Raw genomic sequence first — 20,076 nt, 5'->3', positions numbered from 1 at the left:
AGGAGAGTTTATCGTAGTTGTCGTTAAGAGCTTTTTTTTTTTGGTCCTTCTAAAACTGGAAAGCATAATTTTGCTAAATATAGGAAAAATTATTTATACTTCAGATTTCTTCATTGAGAAGATTTGAACCAGATGGTTTCAGTGCAGTGATGAAGATGACAGCATGCATACACGTTTTTCAGTTAAACTAGGACAATTTAGCCAGTAGTTCATCAACTCACTATTCAAACTTTGGCATGCTAAACTATTAAATATAGATATTATTCAGCATCATGAAAAATGTTCACAGTAGAATATTTCATATCTGCATTTCTTATTCAGTTTTGTATACAGCAATATACATACAATATTGTATACATACAGAATTTTGTTAGCTAATGTTTGCACTTTTCTTAACAGCTAACATTAAGAAAACATTAGCTGTTTTCTTAATGTAGCAAAGGGAGAAAAGGTGAATGGGGCAGAAATAAAAAGTTACAGATGTCCACCTCCAAAGCCTATAGAGGGCTTAACGCACCAAACAGATTACCAACAAGGTAAGCCAAAGGAAAAGCTTTTAGCCGAACCATTAAGGTCAAGAAAAGACTGAAAGCTGCAGACAGGATGAAGTCTCACTGTTTGCTAAATTCCTAAAACTGGTTTTGCACAGTGTTACCACATAGTCTTCCAGCGTTTTACGCACAAAAATGTCTTAAATATGTGGAATAACAGAAGGTTTATTATAAGGTTATATGCACACTATACAGCAACAAAACATTTGAAACATTATCCAATATCCACTAAATGGAAAGAAAGTGAAGCCCCTTTCCTCATGGTGATGAATCCAAGGTTACAGAAGGCTATGGAGGATCATGCATGTTAGCCAAGTGAGTAGAAGAGAAAGCAGCTGTCACCAAGGCTCGGGGCATCTGGACACCATTCCCCAGTGCTGCAAAATCCAGCAAATCTTTTACAGGATTTGTTTTTCCATTGCAGATGGTCCTCTGCACATGTTTTCCTCCCATTGGCTAGGGGTCCCGGGTTGGCAGTGCTGCAGCCATGTAGGTACCACATATAAAGGTTTGCTCTGTCTGCAGCAAGCCTCTGCACACTGAAAGGAGGAAACTGGAGTTAAAGACAACAAAATGACCAGTGGCTGGACATCTCCGTGAGTGCATTTTGTAACAATCAGGTGCAAAGGTAAGTGCTGCACAGAGATTTTATTTCTAATTAAAAATTTAATTTATTGCAGTGTCTGCAAAAATGTTATTTGTGCTGCATGCACAACACATCACTATCTACCTTAATGTAGAAATGTTTCCTTCTTTCCTTCTTTGTTTCCTTCTTTCTTTTTTCTTTCTTTTTTTGTGCACTCTAAATTAATTTTTTCTGTTGTCATGTAACAGATAAAAATATTTAATAATCAAAAGTTAAAAAGTACACATATATCATTTTAAGTACAGAACTTACAGTTTCTCTAGGTGATAAATTCTTGTTGATCTTATGGAATTATGCATTATTTGCCGAGAGATAATAATTGGTGTGAGATAATAATTAGTGTTAATTGGTATGAGAAAATAATTAATTGAGATCAAATTCATACCCTTTCACATGGATGTGTAGATATAAAATAGAGAATTTGATCAATATAAGATAGGTTTAAACAGGAAGCATTTTTTTCTTTTGCCCCTTCTGACATTAAACAGTAAAAAAACTGTTTTAGGGTGACTGTCACTAGAGGGCAGCATTTTACAAGCCTACAAGCAGACAAATGAAACGCTCACATATAACATCAGATGCACATAGAATGCCAGGATTTTGTGATATAAAAAAAAGTCTAACCTTCCAACATTATGTCAGTTTCAACTGAAAATTAAACAAACACGCTTGAGGGATATAAAATAAATCTAATTGCATAAGTGAGTATATCTTTTGACAAATACTGTGTTTTATTCATCTTTTGATTTACTTTACTCACTTTGCATTTAGCACTGTTGGGTAGACACCTCACATTAATTTGTAGCAAACAGTTGAGTTGTCATTTTAGGATTTTTCTGTCAGATGTATCTTTTTTTTTCTTGAATGTGTGAACTAGGAAGAACAATTTAGTCTTTTTTAAAGCCTATTTCAAAAAAGACATTGAGCCCTCACTCAAACGTTCAGGCTGGAATATGTCATGGTTTGACAAAACCAGACTTAAAGTTTCAGGTTACAGTTTTGCTACAAAAATGACAACATAGAGCATCACCTTAAAAGCACCATACCAATACAAAACTTGGTGGTTGTAGGATCCTGAATTCATAAGCGTAAATCCTGGAGGGGCTCGGGAGGGCCCCGGAGCCCCCCAATCTGGGAAAAGTCTAGAATTGTCTCCCCCAAAAAGTAATCATTGAAGAAACATTTACATTTAAACAGGATCAATATGAAAAGGTAAAAATAAACAAAGAATTAAATAAATCTACCAAGAAACACATTAACAATAAAAATCAGACTGCAGTTCGTTATTTCATTACTTTGCTGAAACATGATAAACAGCCTTATTATGCCTTGGAAATCAAAACTGGCTACATCACTTTCATAGTCTTAAGCTTTTGTTAAAGGGAGCAAATATCTCATTCATATTTAGCCCTTTAACTTTTACGTTAATTAGAAGAGTTTGAAACAGGATGGAGGGGCTGAGCAAGTGGTAGGAGCCAAGAACAGAAAAGAGAACAGATAGGGAAAAAAAATTCTATCTACTTGTTGGTTCTCAGCCATCCAGAAAATGGCAAAATTAAAAAAGGCTTAAAAATAAAGCAACTTAACAAGTTGTAATTTAAATAGCCCATAACTTGTATTGGAAACCATTTCTATAAATCAATGTATATGAGGAATTTTATTAAGAGGAGCTACTCATTAAAACTTGTTTTTATTTAGAACCTTCCATTTTTGTGAATTTGTAGCAGAAATTAGATCAGTGAGACTCGTATTGAATTTTAGTTTTAGTTCTCAACAGTTTGTTTACTCAGAATAACAAATGTTTGATGTGCATTACTAGTCAATTTTGGTCCTGCAGCTTGAATGTGGTTTAAAAACTTTTTAAACCGCATTTTATGTTACATTGCAATGGAACTTTGCTGACCCCCCCAAAATTGCTCTTAAAAAATTTTCCTGTTTATTATCCCCCCCAATAATGAGATGGGATTTACGGCCTTGCCTGAATGGAGGTTGTGTTTCCTGAATGGATGGGCCGGGGTATGTTGAAAAGTGAATGGAATTAGGAAGAGATCCAAATACCAATGAATCCTGACTTGCAGTCAGGTAGCAAGTTGAAGACAAAGTGGGATTCCCTTTTTCAGTATCATAGTGAGTTCAATGCACCTCTCAAAGAAGGATTAGAAGTTATTCTGTATAAGGAAATCAAACGTTTACAACTGAGATGGAAGAATGCTGTTCTTTTTTTTTTTTGCTTCTACTGCTGAAGCTCCAGAAGCGCTGCACAGAATAAATGTGGAGAATAAGCAATAGCGTCATTCTATAATTTTTGTATTTTTCTCCAAATAGATGTGTTTATTTTCTTTTCAAAATAGAGCTTCAAGTTTATAGAATATAAATCACCTTAAATATGGGTAAAGGTTATTTTTTTGTTTGGTATTGTTTTGATGGTGTCATTTTTTTAAACCCCAAAAAGCCTGGCACTTCAATGGGAGGACATTCAATTTTGAAAGAATTTTGTTGTATGACTATGTATGTATAACAAAATCTTTGTTACAGAAATCCGTGAGTATATGTGGTCTTTTATAGTCTATTATATTCTGTATACATTTCTAGTATTTATACTCATAATGTTTTCTTCAAGCAGACAAAATCTCTGAAATGCCCCTGCTGTGGAATAGTTTAACTTTATATCAAACCTTTTACCTCTCATTTGTGTCTCTTCATGATTTCTTTGTGTTTGTTGTAGAAGTTCTATCATCTGGACAGATCACACCAGCAGACATTGTCATGAAACAGAAGGGGATAGACTGAAGCACTATCTTCAGATCAGGAAAGTATGCAATCAAGCATTGCTTTGCAAGCTTCTAAACATTGCAAACATGATCTTTTTCTAAAAACTTGACCTAAAGATTTATGTGAAAAAAGGTCAGCCCTACTAAAAGATATCTCAACACTCCACTAGGGGGCAGCACATTCGTTTGCAGTTCTGCTTCACAGCAAGAAGGTTTAAACCTGAAGGTGGGTGGAGCCTTTCTGTTCAAGGTTTGTAAACTCTTTCTTGTTTTTTTCTCCTGCTTGTTTCTTTCAAATTCCACAAGTTTTGTGTTATGTATTTGCTTCGTTTGTCTTAATCTTAATCAGGTACAGTTTTTATATCATTTTATGTTCTCTATAATGCAGCTTAGAAATGCTGAAACATTGTGAAACATTCTACCTTGGTAAATACATGTAACCTTGTCCAGCATACTCCTAATTTCCTGCAGCAAGTCCCCAAGCTTACATCTGTAAGGTGTTACATTACGCACATAAGATCCTGACATTCATTGCCCTGATTGGATGGATTCTGTTAAGTTGCCTCTGACAGAATTAGGTCCCCATCGGAAATTGACTGGGGTAAGACCGGTTCAGATGGAGGTAAAGCAAGAACTGTGGCATTAATTCCTTTAGCTGTGCTGATGCAAGCTCCTACTGGATCCTGGACTGTGTAAATCCAGCAGCCTCCGTTCTTATTTGAACACTTTCATTTATCCACTTTTAAACACGTAGTCACAGTGTGGATAATAAACAGATATTCTGAGGAAGGTTATCACTACTGTTTTTCATAAGTCAAAGTATCTGAAGTACTAATCTAATAAATGCAGTAGGAAATTATATTTTTTTGTGTGTTTTGGCAACATGAACAACCACAGTAAGAGCTTTTGTGTTAGTTATTTTTACTGATTTACAAAGGTTCCTTCAGTCCAGAAAAGCAGATGATGATAACCATGAATCTTTGAACTCGGATAAAACAGCAAGAACAATTTTTGAAATAATATTCAAAGGGAAAACTCTAGAACAGGGATTGCTGGTCTCCTCTAGCACCTCACCCCCTCTCAAAAAACAAATCCACAACTGTGTCATTCCATTCATACGTTTCACTGATGTTGTGGGTATTACCTGCTTTAGCTATGTGTAGCACTACATATCATGCTTCATTTGCCTTGTCGTTTGCAGTACTAACACTACTGTCTGCTGTAACCTCAGTTAATTTAGCCCTTTGTTTACAAAGAAAAAACCTCTTGGAGTTTTGCAAACCCTGTGGAAGTGGAGTATCTTCAGAACCAACCCAAGAAAATACCAACTTTAAATAATTATGGTCATACTTGCTCCAAATTTTTAGTTACTTTGCTTGGACCGGTCTCCTTACTCACTGTAACTTTAGTTAATAAGAACCAATCAATTTAGAAAGTTTGATAAATTATCAAAATTACATTTTCTGGTTTATCTTTTTCATTATGTTGTGCACCCCATGAAGCTCTCTGGTGACCCCCAGAGGGGGGCACGCCCCACACTTTGTAAAGCCCTGCTCTACAATTTATGATTCTGCCCCATTAATTTTTTCCCTCAAATACTCCTGTTGTGGCAGACCTATAATTTTCACTCTATAAAGTTGTAAAATATTTTCTCTTGTGACTGTGGTGAAACCTAACCATGGTTCTGTATGGAGTACCTGCTGTTGAAGGAAATATCCAATTAGCTACCAGCTGCTGAACTAAGTTGGCTGCTGGAAGTTTAGTGGAACATAGAACTGAAAGGGAAAGCATTTCTCAGGTGAGCTCACTTCATTTCAGTACTAATATTTTGTCCTTGTTAATTTGTGTGATTAATTTATGAAGTTATAGATTAAAGATAATGTCTTCTGCAATGCATGCGCTTATTTCTCTGGCTGAACTTGCCACAAAATTAGTAGGAAAAATACTTATCATGTATCAATTAATAATTTCATAAATTATTTTAACCAAACATGGTTTCACATGCACTGAAAGGCATATCATGAACACTTTATAATGGTACTTTTCTATAATGGTTCCAGTACCTTCAAGATAAGATGAGGTGTATTATTGAGGCCCTGTGCTGAAAAAACAAACAAAAAAACAAAAAGCATTGCTGTTTGATATAGCAAAATAACAGTTAACAAGCTTTCTTTAGCATTTAGTAAATGCGTCCGCAGTACAGCTAGCTGATAGAGGAAGTTAGAAAGCTATAAGTGCCCATGAGTCAAATGAAGACTCAGAGAATAACACTCAGAATCATTTATTAATCTCAGTATGAAAGTTTTAATAGGGCAGATCATTTTTGAAGTGTGCTATTTACTTTTTAACATTAGTACCTTGCTTTGATTAAGCTGTTCACTACTAGTTTGAAAACTTTTCTAGGATGATGCAATGGGTCAAATGTTACCAATGAAGTGCGAGGGACTGGCGGGGATCAGGAGGGTGTTATTATACAATGATATTTATTTCTAAATTAAGGTGTAATATCGATATAATCAAGTCAAAAGTGTAAAGCAGTTTGGTTATTGCAAAGACCCAAAGCTTAGCTATAGCAGCGGAAAGGAATTTTCTGCATTAAATAAAAATTTTTTTAATGTGTTGTTGAGTCATTAGTACCCAACAACACATTGAGTGTTGTTGAGTACTAACAACATATTATGGTGTTGTTTAGGTAACACTACATTTAGTGGGTAAATTTAGTGTTACCCACTAAATTTGGACTTTTTTCCAACATGCTATGCTTGAATCTTTTACTCTGGCAGATCAATTCTTGATCAGAACTATGCCTTGTGAGGCTTGTCAGTATCCACAAGTCTTCTGAGGCATTTTGCTGCCCTCAAGTGGCCGTAAAACTGTTAATTGTAGATTACATTATGAAATGCATATGGTTTTATCAACCTTGTTTAAGCAACAAACTGTGCAAATATTTGAAGAAATGTTAGAAGTATTTCAATTACCAGGCATTGACTGCTTCAGTTGTTGTTCCAGTGTGTTGTAATCAAATAATGCTATGGCATGTCTTCCTTACATACAATTCTTAACTAACATCAATATGTGTGTCTATTGCAGTTTTACAAGTGTGTGCCATCTATAACATCTATTTTATTATATTATTTAGCTAGGCACAGCAGATGTACAACTGTTCTCCTTTCTACAACTCATCTGAAAGTGACCAATTGTAAAGTGGTTCAGCACTGAGGTCCTACGCTGGATATAACAGGATATAACCTCAGAAACGAACATCAAATATGTAATACTTCATTGGGTAAGGTATATAAAAAATTTTAATTTGGTACCCATATGAGCAACTGACTAAAACCTTTTGCTCTTACATGGTGCTTTAGTCAGATCAGCATTATTCCTGGCACCTTTATTTGAGATCCCCAAATTTCTGTCATGTAACTCACACACATTACAGTAAAGATAAAGTCTCAAAACTGTAAAAGTTGGACACATTCACATAGCAGTTTGGGAACAAAATGAACTTCCTTAAGCAGCATTAACTTAGTATTTTGTCTAGCGCAACTGCTAAACCACAAGCATGGCATTCTTCAACCATTCCTGAACCAAGTCTTTCTGAATAGTTCGGGATGCTCATAAGGGATGCTTGTGAGGTCATTGCTTTATAACACATGTTCATCACTTGCTCAATTTCTTAACTGTTGGAGTACTTCAGATTTCACTGTGAAAGTACTTATGGATTTTTTTCAAACTATCGTTAAAGGTTCCATCTGCTACAAATTTCTATACCCTCAACATGTTGGCATATCTGGTGCTCCAACAAGTTTGCATTTCAATGAAAGAGGCTGATTGCTGATACAGCAAGGTACGTAGTTTCCACTAAAGAGTTTATTTTAGTTGCTGTATCCCAAAAGTAACTTTTAGTCGATGGTTTCTGAATGTTCATAAAACTACAGTCTCAACTCCCATTGCTTGTTAAACAAAATGCTAAGCACAATCAATGTGTGGACACTGTTTTTGCCCTGCTCTATACTCAAGTATGCTTTTTGCTAAGTACTGGTGGTACCCATGAACCTACAATCTACCACGGTTCGAGAAAGGCATGCAAAAGTGTATTCTATATGCTGAAGATGTAAGTATGTGACTTCTTTTTCATAGTTCTCTTGATTTGGTTTCAAACAAATTCATATGGTGTTTTTGTGTGACAGATGATCCCAAGAAACAATCAATCATATGAGAATGTTTCTTTAAAGGACGTAGACTTCTTCAACCTCAGAATTATGAGATCACATAACTGCCCCTTTCTACTTTTGGCACAGATTTGTATCTAGATTGCAGGCATTTAAAAGTTCATAAAAATTTTATGAGGCAGTTAAATGTAAATGTTTTGATATGTTTCAACCTGTGATTCAGGTGCAGATTCTGACTTGCCCCCAGTCTTAGAAAAGGTTCTTTGTGTTTTGTGTTTCAAGATATTAAACGTAGGTTGGAGAATACTGTTGTTAGTGAAGACTCTCTAAAAATGAGTATTCAAGGTCTATGCTTAGTCTTTGTAAGTTACAAAAAGGGTAACAGGATACCGGTATCTTCGCCAAACAGCTCTAAAAGTTCCAACAGTTCAATACTCGAGGGATATCTTTTAGATTTCAATCATATATGAAGGATCTTTTTAATTTAGTCTTTTATTTTACAAGTTTTAACTTCTTCTATTGACCCTTTCTGTTTTAGCAGCTAGAAATCTATTTCAACCACAAAATGGTTGAATAGACCGCTTATCTTACCAATAACTTAATCTAAGTGCTCTGCCGCTAAAGGAAATCATCTTAAAATGAGAATTTATTTTATCTATACCAACAATGCATGAAAAAAACACTTGGGGCACAGGTATCTAAGAAGATATTTTGCACAGTCTTTTGGGTGAATTCCCAGGGATGCTATAATGTTAGTACCTGAAGATGTTGCGTATCTGCTGTTGCTCTGATTAGAGTGGGTAATGGTCACTAGATCCTTTGAGTCTTTCCACAGCCTATTAGTAACAGTCATACACTGTTTGTGCTAAAGTGCTAGTTATCATTAGCATCTCCACGGCTATCAACTTTCACTCATTCATCCTTAGAAAAAACCAGTCTAGTGCCCTCTACTGTCCAAACAATGAACAACTATAAGAAAAAAATGCACCATAAGGTGTATCTTCAAGTGTAATGGAACACCATAAAAGAAAAAAGAATGCATGGATTAAGCATACACAATACATCAGGCTATATTAGTTCCTGCTATGATGGATTCAGTTCTCTGGATACGCCTCTTATTTCAACTCAGATTTTGTATTGAAATTATATGTCTATTTATGGAATATGATTACAAATATCAGCAAAATCTAGACCTCTTAGGTCCTCTGATACTAAGTGTTATTTTGACAATCTGACAACATTTTTGAATTAAAATATTAGGATGCAATGACAGAGTACAGTAAGCGTTAGTTTAATTGGATTATTCTCAATAGTAAATCTTAGAGCAACTGTCAGTTTTCTTACTTTAGAAACGTCACCATGTGGTAAAAATGGATCTTGTAGTTCATTTCATAATTAATATTTGTTTATCATTTTAGTAATCCCTATATTGGTACAGTACAGCCATATGCAAATGTTAGCAAATAAAAAATAGCAATAATTTTGTATTTCACGGTAATTTACAAACTTATCTTGAATCATTTGTATAAAACACATAATAAACATTTTAGGTAACTTATTAAAACCAAATAAAAAATACATATTAAAAAATTATGTATCTGAAGTATTTTAATACTTAAAATTTTAAAATGATGCAATTTATCACAAGTTTATTAAGTCTTGATTTGCTATCATAATCTAATGTTGCAATATAAGTATTTTTTTTATTATTACTGGTACATTACTGTGCTAGCTTTGTTCCTCGTCCCTATTTTTTATTTGAACAAACACACTCAAAATAATTGTTGGACTCAGATGAAAACTTTTAGGTTTGAAAATAAGTTAAGGGTAAAGTTTTGCCTAGGTTCCCGTTGCAGGATATTGTTCTGGAACAAGGTTCTCCTGACGTAACTCAGAGAGATAAAGCAAGTAACTGGGACTGTCGTAATGGGATCATCCTGTGGATTTAAGAGTTATTTGAAGGACTGTGTATGTTAAAACTAGAACACAGTAAACCGCACAGTTCCAGATTCTTCAAAATGACATTGAAAGCGTGTCTTGAAGGTCTACTGCATTCCCCTATTTTACCTTTCAGAGCTGATGAAATGCAACCATGCACAGTAGAAGATAATCTATGACTTTTCTATTGTATTCTGGGACCTCTGTGATCACTGGTAGAGTTAAAGAAACTTACAGAACTTCTCTTTACTTATTGTGAAAATTGGCATCTATACAGGAAATATTTCAAATTAAATATGGAATATTATTAACATCTAATTCTCTTGATAACCCAAGTGGCTTTATGCAGTGAAAAAATACATTTTCTAGCATCAAGTGTTTAATTTAACAAGACTTAACATGAAATCTAATTGTTAATCCCAGTGAAAGTCACTTTCTAATCATTTGTATGAATTGCTGTTATTTAATTGGATCTTAGAACGTGTATCATACATTTAGTAACTTCATGACTTGTTACATGGAAGGATTATGTAGCTGTTGTTGTACGCAGTAATCTTCTCACTAAGCCTTGCATCGTTATTTACTGTTTACCTGAGGAATCAGTGGAGAGAGTGGGAACAGTTTGGTTTCACGTCTCGTCCCGCCATGACACCTTGAGCAGCGACTCTGGCTGACACCTTTGACCTTCGGTAAAGGATTTATGGGATTGTGAGTGGAGTGAAGGATTTAGTGGCACATGGCAAAACAGTGGGTCTGTGGGTCAGTGTGTCAGTATATCAGTGAGTCAGTAGGCTTTTCATTTTCCCAAACTAGGTCAGCTATTTACTTTCATTAAATGAGGCTAATGCTGGAACTTCCTGGTGTCACACTGCTCACCTACTCACATGTCAGCATCTAACTCTTCTCATGCTCATGTTCTAACACCATCACACGTGCACTCACACCTTCAGCCTTCACCCATAGTCCTCACCAAAGAAAAACAAAGAGCATTTATTCTCTGAGTTGTTAGATCGAAAGGCAAAGTGAATTTTTGTATGTTGCCAGTCATATTTGAAACAGATGCAAAATCATTCTTCAACATCTGTTTCAACAAATCCAGCCATGCTGAGCCGCAGAGGAAACATGATGTCACAGATTACATTCAGGAATCAAATTACAAAAGTGTACCACTAAGCTGTAACTGAGGAGACAAAACTTAATTGAGCCATTTTTAAATTTTCCACATTTTTCTCACAATTTCTGTTTGTATTTAAGTCAGTGTGAACCTATCCAGTTAAGATTATCAAAGTTACATATATTTACATATTTTGTATAAATTTTCTTAATATGTTTCAGAATGATATGTTAATCTTTATGACATGGGTGCACGATGTTCTCCCCATTAGTTGGCCTGTAGTGTAACTGACTCAGGTTTGTTGGCCACAATGCTTGCACACACCTTTTCAGCTCTGCTCGTTCCTACTTTGAGCCATTTCATTAGGCTACCAATTTTGTTGTCATTAAGCCAAATTGCAACCAACATGCTTTGGATCTTTGCATGGAAGCTTTTACTTTCTGTAAATGTTTCTAAACGGTCTTTCAATAATGCTGCTTCCTCATGATGCCCACAACTTTATGAATTGCACCAGTCCTTCCTGTAGCATAACACCCCCACAACATGATGCTGCATGCCATCATTCTACTTCATGGTTGAGATGATGTTCTTAGGCTTTGAAGCTTCCTTCTGTTTTTTTCAAAATGCTATTAAACATAGTCTTTATGTCCTCTGTAAAGTTTAATTTGGCTTTTCATGTCACTTTTGGAATAATGACTTATTCCTCTGTGTGGGATTTCAGCTTTATCAAATAACCTTTGACAATTTTGGCCCCACCAGCCATTAGCAAACACCTGTTGGAACTTTGCATCGGCTGAGCTTATATCATGAAATATTTTGCAGTCCAGTGCACTGACAGACGTTTGTAAATGCTTACTAGAGGAATGTTGATGTGATGACATGCTGAAGGTGGCATGTAATTGAAAAGGAACTTCTTAAAAAGTGAGTCTCAATTTCAGGGTGTTAAATTGTTAAGTCAAATTTCTTTTAAGTCATGTTTGATATATGCAGCATTTTTCTAACAACTGAAAATGACAGTTACTTGATTGTGCTATAAAATGACACTATGTGGCTGGAAAACACATAATACTGCTCCTTTAAATATTTTTGTTCACTTGTTCTTATTGTTGTTAATCTTTTTCACTTCATTGAATTGTACAGCACTTTTGTCAATTTCAGAATTTTATGTGCTTTATAAACAAATTAACAGTTACATTTCAGCCGCTGTTAATAGAAGATTTCTTTCACTGTGGATGATTTATTCGGCATCTCCTCAATATCTTTTTACTTTTTGTTCTGGGTTTACTGCGACAGACTGGCGACCTGTCCAGGGTGTACCCCGCCTCTCGCCCGGAACGTAGCTGGAGATAGGCACCGGCACCCCTCCCGACCCCATTAGGGACAAAGGGTGAACAGAAAATGGATGGATGGATGGATGGATGGATGTTCTGGGTTTATACACATACTTTCAGGCAAAACAGGTTTCTAAAATTATTTCTTTGAAACCCAGAAGTTACTTTTTGTCTGGAAATGACACAAGTATCACCCAAAAGGCCATAAGACAAGGCACAATGGCTTTTTGAAAAACAAAACAATCTGAAATGTATTTTATGTGTTAACAAGTAGTGTCATATTAAAGATAGTTCAGGCCCTTCTCTTTAATCATTGGAGACATCGCTTTTCTTCACTAGTTCACTATTTCTTCTCACAACTAGACAACTTGACAATCTTGTTGCATGTCTGCACAGGTATTTCCACATTTCTTTTTAAATATCATCGCTGTCTTTTAGAAACCATGTGCTCATGGAAATTACATTAAAGTTATAAGAGACATAAACCAAAGAACCTGCAATGTAACTGACTAAAGGTTGTTCACTCAAGAAGCTGAAGAAAGATGTGCCACACTGCAGATTTTTAGTTGTAAAACATATGAATTTTAATTAAAATAAATGTACATGGTTAGTTGTTATATGGCAAAAAATATTTTAAAAATTCCCTTCGGGGCACTGAATGTGGGGCAGTGTTACTGAACTTTTGTTCCTCAGACAGCAGAATTGGTTGCCCAATAATTAGAAGGTCAGTAGTTTGATCAATTGCTCAATCTGTCCACATGTTCAAGTATTCTTGTTTAAGATATTGAAACTGGAAAATTACTTTGTTTTAATGTGATTGTTATCCCTGTAACAATAGAAAAAATATCCTTCATTTCAAAATGTTATGTCTTGGTTATTTCTTATGGCACTTCAAACCAAACTGTACAAAGCAGTAGGTTGTGCTACTCCAAACTATTTTCTGAAGGAAGAGGTGTGGTTGTTTGCCATTCTTAGAAAATCACCTGTAATGATTCATAATTTGCTATTGGCAGCAAAACAAAATTCTCCGATATATCTCACTCTAAAGGTTTTTCCTACGACTGCTCAAACAAGTAAACAAGCAATGTACAGAGTGATTTTAAAGTGAAAGTTCAGTTTTCTGGCTCTTCTAGGGTCATTTTGGAATTATTCTTTAACTAGTAGCTTATTGAAATTTGATTTTGCACCTGATTGATAAATACTGAGATTGTCATGTTCAAAACCTTCCTGAAAGGACACATTTTTGAGAATACATCTCATTAACTATTCTTTTCTATGTTTTTTGGTAATTTACAGGTTCCCTGTGAAGTGACTCCCTTTGGTTCAACCACAAGGTGCTGTCACATCAGACGTGATCAGGAGTTATTCATCAATCACATCTAGCAGGTTCCTTCTGATATATGTCACAAATAATCACATTCACAAACTCAAACATATTTATAGTTCATAGTTTTTACCAAGTTATAACCATAAACATCAGTATACTTTATTGGGACTTTAAATTGTAAACCAAAAAAGTTAGAAAATAAATGTAAACTTGATGAAAAATGTTACATTATCTTTCTATTTTTATTTCAATTAAATGTAAAACATTTGGAGAAATCTGTATTCAGGCTGTCTGAATTAATTCCTGTAGAATCACCTTTTTCTGCATTATTGCTGCAAGTCCTTTGGGATATGCTTCCTTCTGTGTTGCATCTCAAGACAGACATGTATCTTCCTTAATCCTCTCAAACTACTTAATGATCCGGCAAATTGGATTTGTGGCATCTGTGAATATTTTCTAATCTTTCAGATATTCTCCACATTTAAATCTTAGCGGATTTAAATGTGAACTTTGACTAACCCATTTTAACAAGCTTTTCTTCCACTGCTTGACGGCTAGTTAAAGAAATGTTGCTCAGCTACATGACCAAAGTTGTGCCACATAATAGTTGAGTTATTAATGATGAGGATTAGGCATTTGTTTGGGATCGAATATGGATAAACAGCATCTTTGGTCTAAAAAACTTCTTTTTTGTGCCAAAGTGCCTCAGATGGTGATTATAGTCCATTTTGGATGATGTAACATGACTGTGCTGTTGGCCTCGTAGATAGAGTTGAGAAATTTTTTTCAGGGAAAGAACAATATGTTATGACCTAATGATTTTCAGGAAAGTCAATTGTTGTGGTTGTCAGCATTTTGCAAAATTCAACAAATTCAAAGTTAAACATAAAGCATGTTTATATCAGTGCAAATGCAATTTTTCTTCTGATGTTCAATATGTTTGGAGCATTAGCTCGCTATATTTTAACATATTGTTTCCTTATATAAATGATTATTTATTTACTCTGATAGTAGTGCCTCTGATTTAAATTGCAATCAATCCATAATATAAATGCGTGATATGAAAGTGATTGCATGCCAAGGGAATGGGATGATTGTTTACTCATCAAACACAGACGGTCCATAAAGCCACTTCTACTGTTTGTATGAGCAAACATGCTCTTTGCCCTAGAAACTGCACCAGTATGATTATAAGACACGTGCATCTTTTTGGAACTAAAAAAAGCAAGACTGATGATTGTGTGAACAAAAGATCTTATTGTACTGAATTAATAGCATATTTTCTTAACATAGATGCAACTACATGAGCATTGCTTACTGTGTATATTTAAATAAGAATGAGATTCATCTTCTCTCATGGGTTCAGCCCATGAGCCTTAAGAGTTAATGACATGAATTAAACATACACAATTAATGCAACACAATATATTGGTTTATAATATATTTTATTGAAAAATGCACAGACATTAAAATTAAATAAATCCAATATTATTTTAGTTTAAAAGTCTATTATAAATCATCAGTGTTATACAAAATATAGAATCATACAAAAATAAAGAAAATGATTATATATTTAAATAGACACATAATGGCTTTTGTCATCAGCAAGTATATTTACAACATAATATGTTTGAACACAGCTACAGCTTATGAAAGTAAGCAGATGGATTCCTGTAGGACTGCTTACACTTTAGGTCACGCCCACTTTAGCTGTAAGTACAGTAAAAAAAATACCCCTCTAGCAAAGTTTGCACTGAAACTACGGTAAGGGTGATAAAGTGCTTGTCTTAGTGGTGCTGCGGTGCACTAACATGTCACAATAAGTCCTGGGACAGGAGATATTAGAAGATATAAACAGGGTAAGCTACAAAAAAACCTAAAAATTTACATCCCATAAATAGAAGATAATATGATCATGTTCCGCCAAGAAAAGCTTTGTCATCATGATTTGAACCAACAGAGAAATAGTTGCCACAAGGTCCTGATTTAAGGAGTACAATGGGTTACTGAGCTGTTCACCAACTGAGAAATACATTATTATGAACTATGCAAAGCTGTATTGTAAGCAATTCTATGATTTTGTTTTTACCTCTAACTCACTCATTTGAAAATTGCAAAATAAGGCAAGCAATGAATGAACAATAAATGAAAATGTGTGCTCAGATACCACAACAAGCAATTTTACCACCAGCATGCTTTAAATTAAACTATTCCCATTGAGGTTGTTATATTTTATAAAATAACACCATATATTTTCCAAATATGGCTATTCTGGTTCAATAACCAAAACAATAATGACAATCTCAAAAGAGGAGATTGTAGAGCCAATAAGACGTTCTAGCAAACAGAGACAGCTTTATTATTTATTACTGGAAAGATACTAAATTTACATCACCCCTGAAAACTTTAGACTTTGAAAGCTATAATTGCCAACGTGCATCAGCACATGCTCATTGACCCACCTGCCTCACAGACCTTCACATTAGCAGACCCTGAGGCAATAGCTAAATGTTTGCTCATGCTGCTGAGAAATGACCTTGGGTTCATAAACTGTCGAAGCCACCCAGCTCATTAGAAACTTGTGTAAAGAATACAGTGAATATGTTGTTCAAACATATTTCAAATGTATGTTATGGCTGGCTGCCCAAAGTCAGGACTCAGGCAGATTTTACCTGCTCTAACCTCTACATCTATGTATGTATCTATGCATACAAATGTAAAGCATACTTTGATTTAGTCTTTTCAATGGTGGGATTTCACATTTCATAAATCTAAAGAGAGATTCTTGAAATTGTCTTACATGTGTTCAAAATCCTTGCAAGACTTCAGTATGCATTTAGAAAAAAAGTGAACATATTTTGCCATCAGTGCTTGAATATAAAGAACACAACCAAATAGTTAGCTGTCTCTTCAAGCCTAAGAGGATGAAAGGAGTTGAAGACAGAAGCAATAAAATAAAGATTTCTAAAGGAATGTGGTGTCTTAACTAGTCGGCCTACAATCCAGACCTGAAAAGCAGTAAAAAAAAAAAAAAGAACGTCAAGCATATAAACAAAAAAACAACTAAATAAGAAAAAAGAAAAATTGAAATGACACTAAGATAAAAAATAAAAATTGCATTATATGCCCCTGCCTGAATTTTTTGGAAGTTATATTGTGGATTTACTTTTTTCTTCTTTTCTTTTCTTTACTGCAGGCAACAGATAAAAAAGACAATTTACTGAGTCTATTAAACAAAACAAAAACAAAAAACTTTTAAATCAATCTGGCATATTTGTATACTTTCCAAGTAAATGGTGGAACATTTTTTTCTGAGAGAAAAAAAAGGATTTTTACAGAGGAAATTAAAACATTCTGATTATTATTATTATTATTATTATTATTATTATTATTATTGCTAGATAGATTTGTTTCCCCAATCAATGTCCATGCAGTATTATTTATTGTTGCCCTATCTATCTAACCTTAAAACAATATTCCAATTCTGCAAATATAAATTGTTTTTTATTTGTATTAAAAAAACACTAAAAACTTTTCTGTAAACCCTTTGACAAAGCATTTTGTTTCTTAAAATCTCTTTAAAAAATTACTAATAATACCATAATTTATACACAGGGATTCAATTTTAAAAAGTACACAAAAATGTTACAATATAGGCATTCAGTGTCTTTGGTTATATTTATCGTGTTCTATTTTAGCCACATGTGAAAACCTCCTACTACTGTAAGTTGTCCAGTAGCAAACATCCCTCTTTAATTTTTCAGTCTTTAATATCTGCGTATTTCAGATAGCCTCTAATGCTATTGTTTATGTGCATCCGCAGGACTCAACTATCATGTCAGGGACGTCTGTTTTGACGATGCTGTGCTGAGAGTTAAAGTAGACCATGGACAGAGGCCGGCGCTCAGTGGGGATGCAGCATGAAGCTGTGGCTGTGTTGATGCCATTGACTTTAAGCTGATTGAAGACTGTAGCATGGAATGAGGATGCTATGCCCGGGGAGCCGGCTAGATGTTGGGGGCACTGACCCATGCAGTAGTTCATGTGGTAGCCTTCAGGTGCAATGATCCACTCATCCCACTGGATATCCTTAAACTTGATGTAGAAGTCTCTCTTGCAGCACACTGTCACCTCGTCTCCACAGCGCAGTGATCGCTTTCTGATTAAGTGCTTGGAGTGGTCATCACGCAGACGCACCTGGGCCACCATGAAGGGCTGGTTTGCTTTGTCAGTCGAGCCATTAAAGGAGCAAAGGTTCCTTTCACCCTCTTCGCAGCTGACCTCAAGCCGGAGTCGCCGCTGACCTCCATCCAAAAAGGTCTGCAGCGTGTGGGTGATGGGGAAGGTATGCCAGTTGCTCTCCTTAACCTCTATCATCTTTTCTATCACCAGGGTGCGATTAGAGTCTGAAGTCTCTTCATCTGTCGAGAGGAAGACCCGGGCAAGGAGGCGGGAGCTCCGGTGAGGATCTTCAGACAATTTGGCATAAATCCACAGAGAGGACTGAAGGACCTGGATGCTCTTGCCCCGTTCCTGCAGAAACTGAAAGGTAAGGCTAAGGCTGGCCTTGTCACCGCTGTCTGAATCGCCTATGAAACAATGACAATTTAAAAATAAACACAGACTGTTAATATTTTGAACATTTCAAGAGGTTATCACCTTAAAGCCAAAATGGAATGTGCTGAAATGATTGTAAGATAAAGCTATTAAGTCCTCTTTCTCTAAATAAAGGTCAGGTTTTGGTTTTTTTACCTTTACTTTTTATTTTTGTGATAGTTTAATATGGCATGAAGAAATGATTCTGCTGGAGCTCTTTAGCTATGTCTTAGATGGATCCGCTTTCAAGCACTTGGCTTTTGGTGCATCCACATTTTCTTGAAAAACTTTGATGTAGCATTCGATATACACAACATTTTAATCCCAAGAACTCCTATATGTTTAAAGGTTATGTAGTTTATTAAGTTATTTGTTCTGCTTTCTAGACTTGCTTAGGCATCAAGCATCCTAGTTTTTAGTAAGTCAACTGCCTTTAAAATGAGCCTTTTCTTTTAAAATATTTCCACATGCCTTTATAACAACACGGTCTTTGACCTATTTTAATATTTCAAATGCAAAAAACACTATGAAATCTTCAGGACCACTGTAGGGGGCGTGGTGTTTATCTAAAATCAAAATTCAACAAAATGAGCATTTTGCGCAGGAATAATCTAACTTCCCTATATATGAATATGTATATTTGGAAGTAATGCGATTTCACTCATTTCTCACATGAGTATAAGAATTCAAAATAAAACAATCAATCATAGGGGGAACACCGACCCATGCACTATTTTACGCACGAACTTGCCCAAAAGGTGCGCTCATGCAAAGTGTTTAAAAGTCATGCCAGAAAAGATTTACAGTATGGAAAAATAAAAGAAAAACTTACTTATATCTGCAAAGCTCACTATTTCATAGCCTTGATCTTTGGTAGGTAGACTGTTTTCTAGTTCAAGGGTACCATCCTGTCTGACGCGCCCCGAGTGCAGCTTGCGCAGCGCAGTTAGAAGCGCCACTTTAGGCACCGTCTGAGTGATGTTCGGTCTCTCTTTCAGGTGGAGCTTTTCCAAAAGGTGCTGTTTGGCGATCTCTATCATCATCTTCTGCTCTGCGTCTTTCTCCATTGCCGGTAAGCCACAGGACGCGCAGGCTGGGGAGCCGCTGACCCGGAGCCCCTTCAGCAGCAAAGTTGCCAGTAGCAGAAGTGAAATAAATGAAAAAGACGGCGTCATCCTCCAGCATAAAGAAAAGTTTAGCATTTTTTTTTTTGTTTTTTTGGAGTTGGAGTAAGTTTACTAATAAAACAAAAATCTTCTAAAAACTCTCCACTGAGTGCTTCTTTCCACCCAGTGTTGTCAGAGGTTCTTGCTGGCAGCTGTGACACAGTCAGGACAGAAGCTGGAAAGCAGAGTAGCGTCTCACCCTCTTGATGCTGTAGATATGTGGGGTAATCCACCAAAACTGGTGACACGTTGGAGAGACGCACCAATGAGCGGATCGGGGCACCGGGGAAATTACGCATCAGAGTGTCCTCTCCCACAACACGGACAATCACACACAGCACGCGCTCACACGTTGGCAGTCGATTGACGCTTACTATTTCTTAACTTTGTGACAACACCTGATCTCATTTTATGGCACCATAATAAATGCGTAAAGTTATCGGTATGTGGACAAGTATCTGATC

At 35.6% G+C, this 20,076-nt stretch overlaps 1 protein-coding gene and 1 long non-coding RNA gene across 2 annotated transcripts; one reads left to right on the top strand and one right to left on the bottom strand.

Moving 5' to 3' along the window:
- Nucleotides 1-12,572: 12,572 nt before the first annotated feature.
- Nucleotides 12,573-17,758, top strand: LOC111612354. Its single transcript, XR_002754584.1, has 3 exons — nucleotides 12,573-12,652; nucleotides 13,820-13,909; nucleotides 17,674-17,758. It is a non-coding gene; the product is annotated as an uncharacterized LOC111612354 (long non-coding RNA).
- LOC102216641 (inhibin beta B chain-like) lies at nucleotides 17,639-20,011 on the bottom strand. The gene is made up of 2 exons (XM_005796995.3): nucleotides 19,279-20,011; nucleotides 17,639-18,439 (listed from the first exon to the last, which is right to left on the bottom strand). The coding sequence occupies exons 1-2, from the start codon at nucleotides 19,646-19,648 to the stop codon at nucleotides 17,658-17,660; spliced, it is 1,152 nt and encodes a 383-aa protein (XP_005797052.2). The 5' UTR covers nucleotides 19,649-20,011; the 3' UTR covers nucleotides 17,639-17,657.
- Between the last annotated feature and the right edge of the window lie 65 nt (nucleotides 20,012-20,076).

Source organism: Xiphophorus maculatus, chromosome 20 (assembly GCF_002775205.1).
Source record: "Xiphophorus maculatus strain JP 163 A chromosome 20, X_maculatus-5.0-male, whole genome shotgun sequence".
In the NCBI taxonomy this organism is placed as follows: Eukaryota; Metazoa; Chordata; class Actinopteri; order Cyprinodontiformes; family Poeciliidae; genus Xiphophorus; species Xiphophorus maculatus.
The sequence above is the reverse complement of the archived record's forward strand: the minus strand, read 5'-3'. Positions and strand labels throughout refer to the sequence as shown.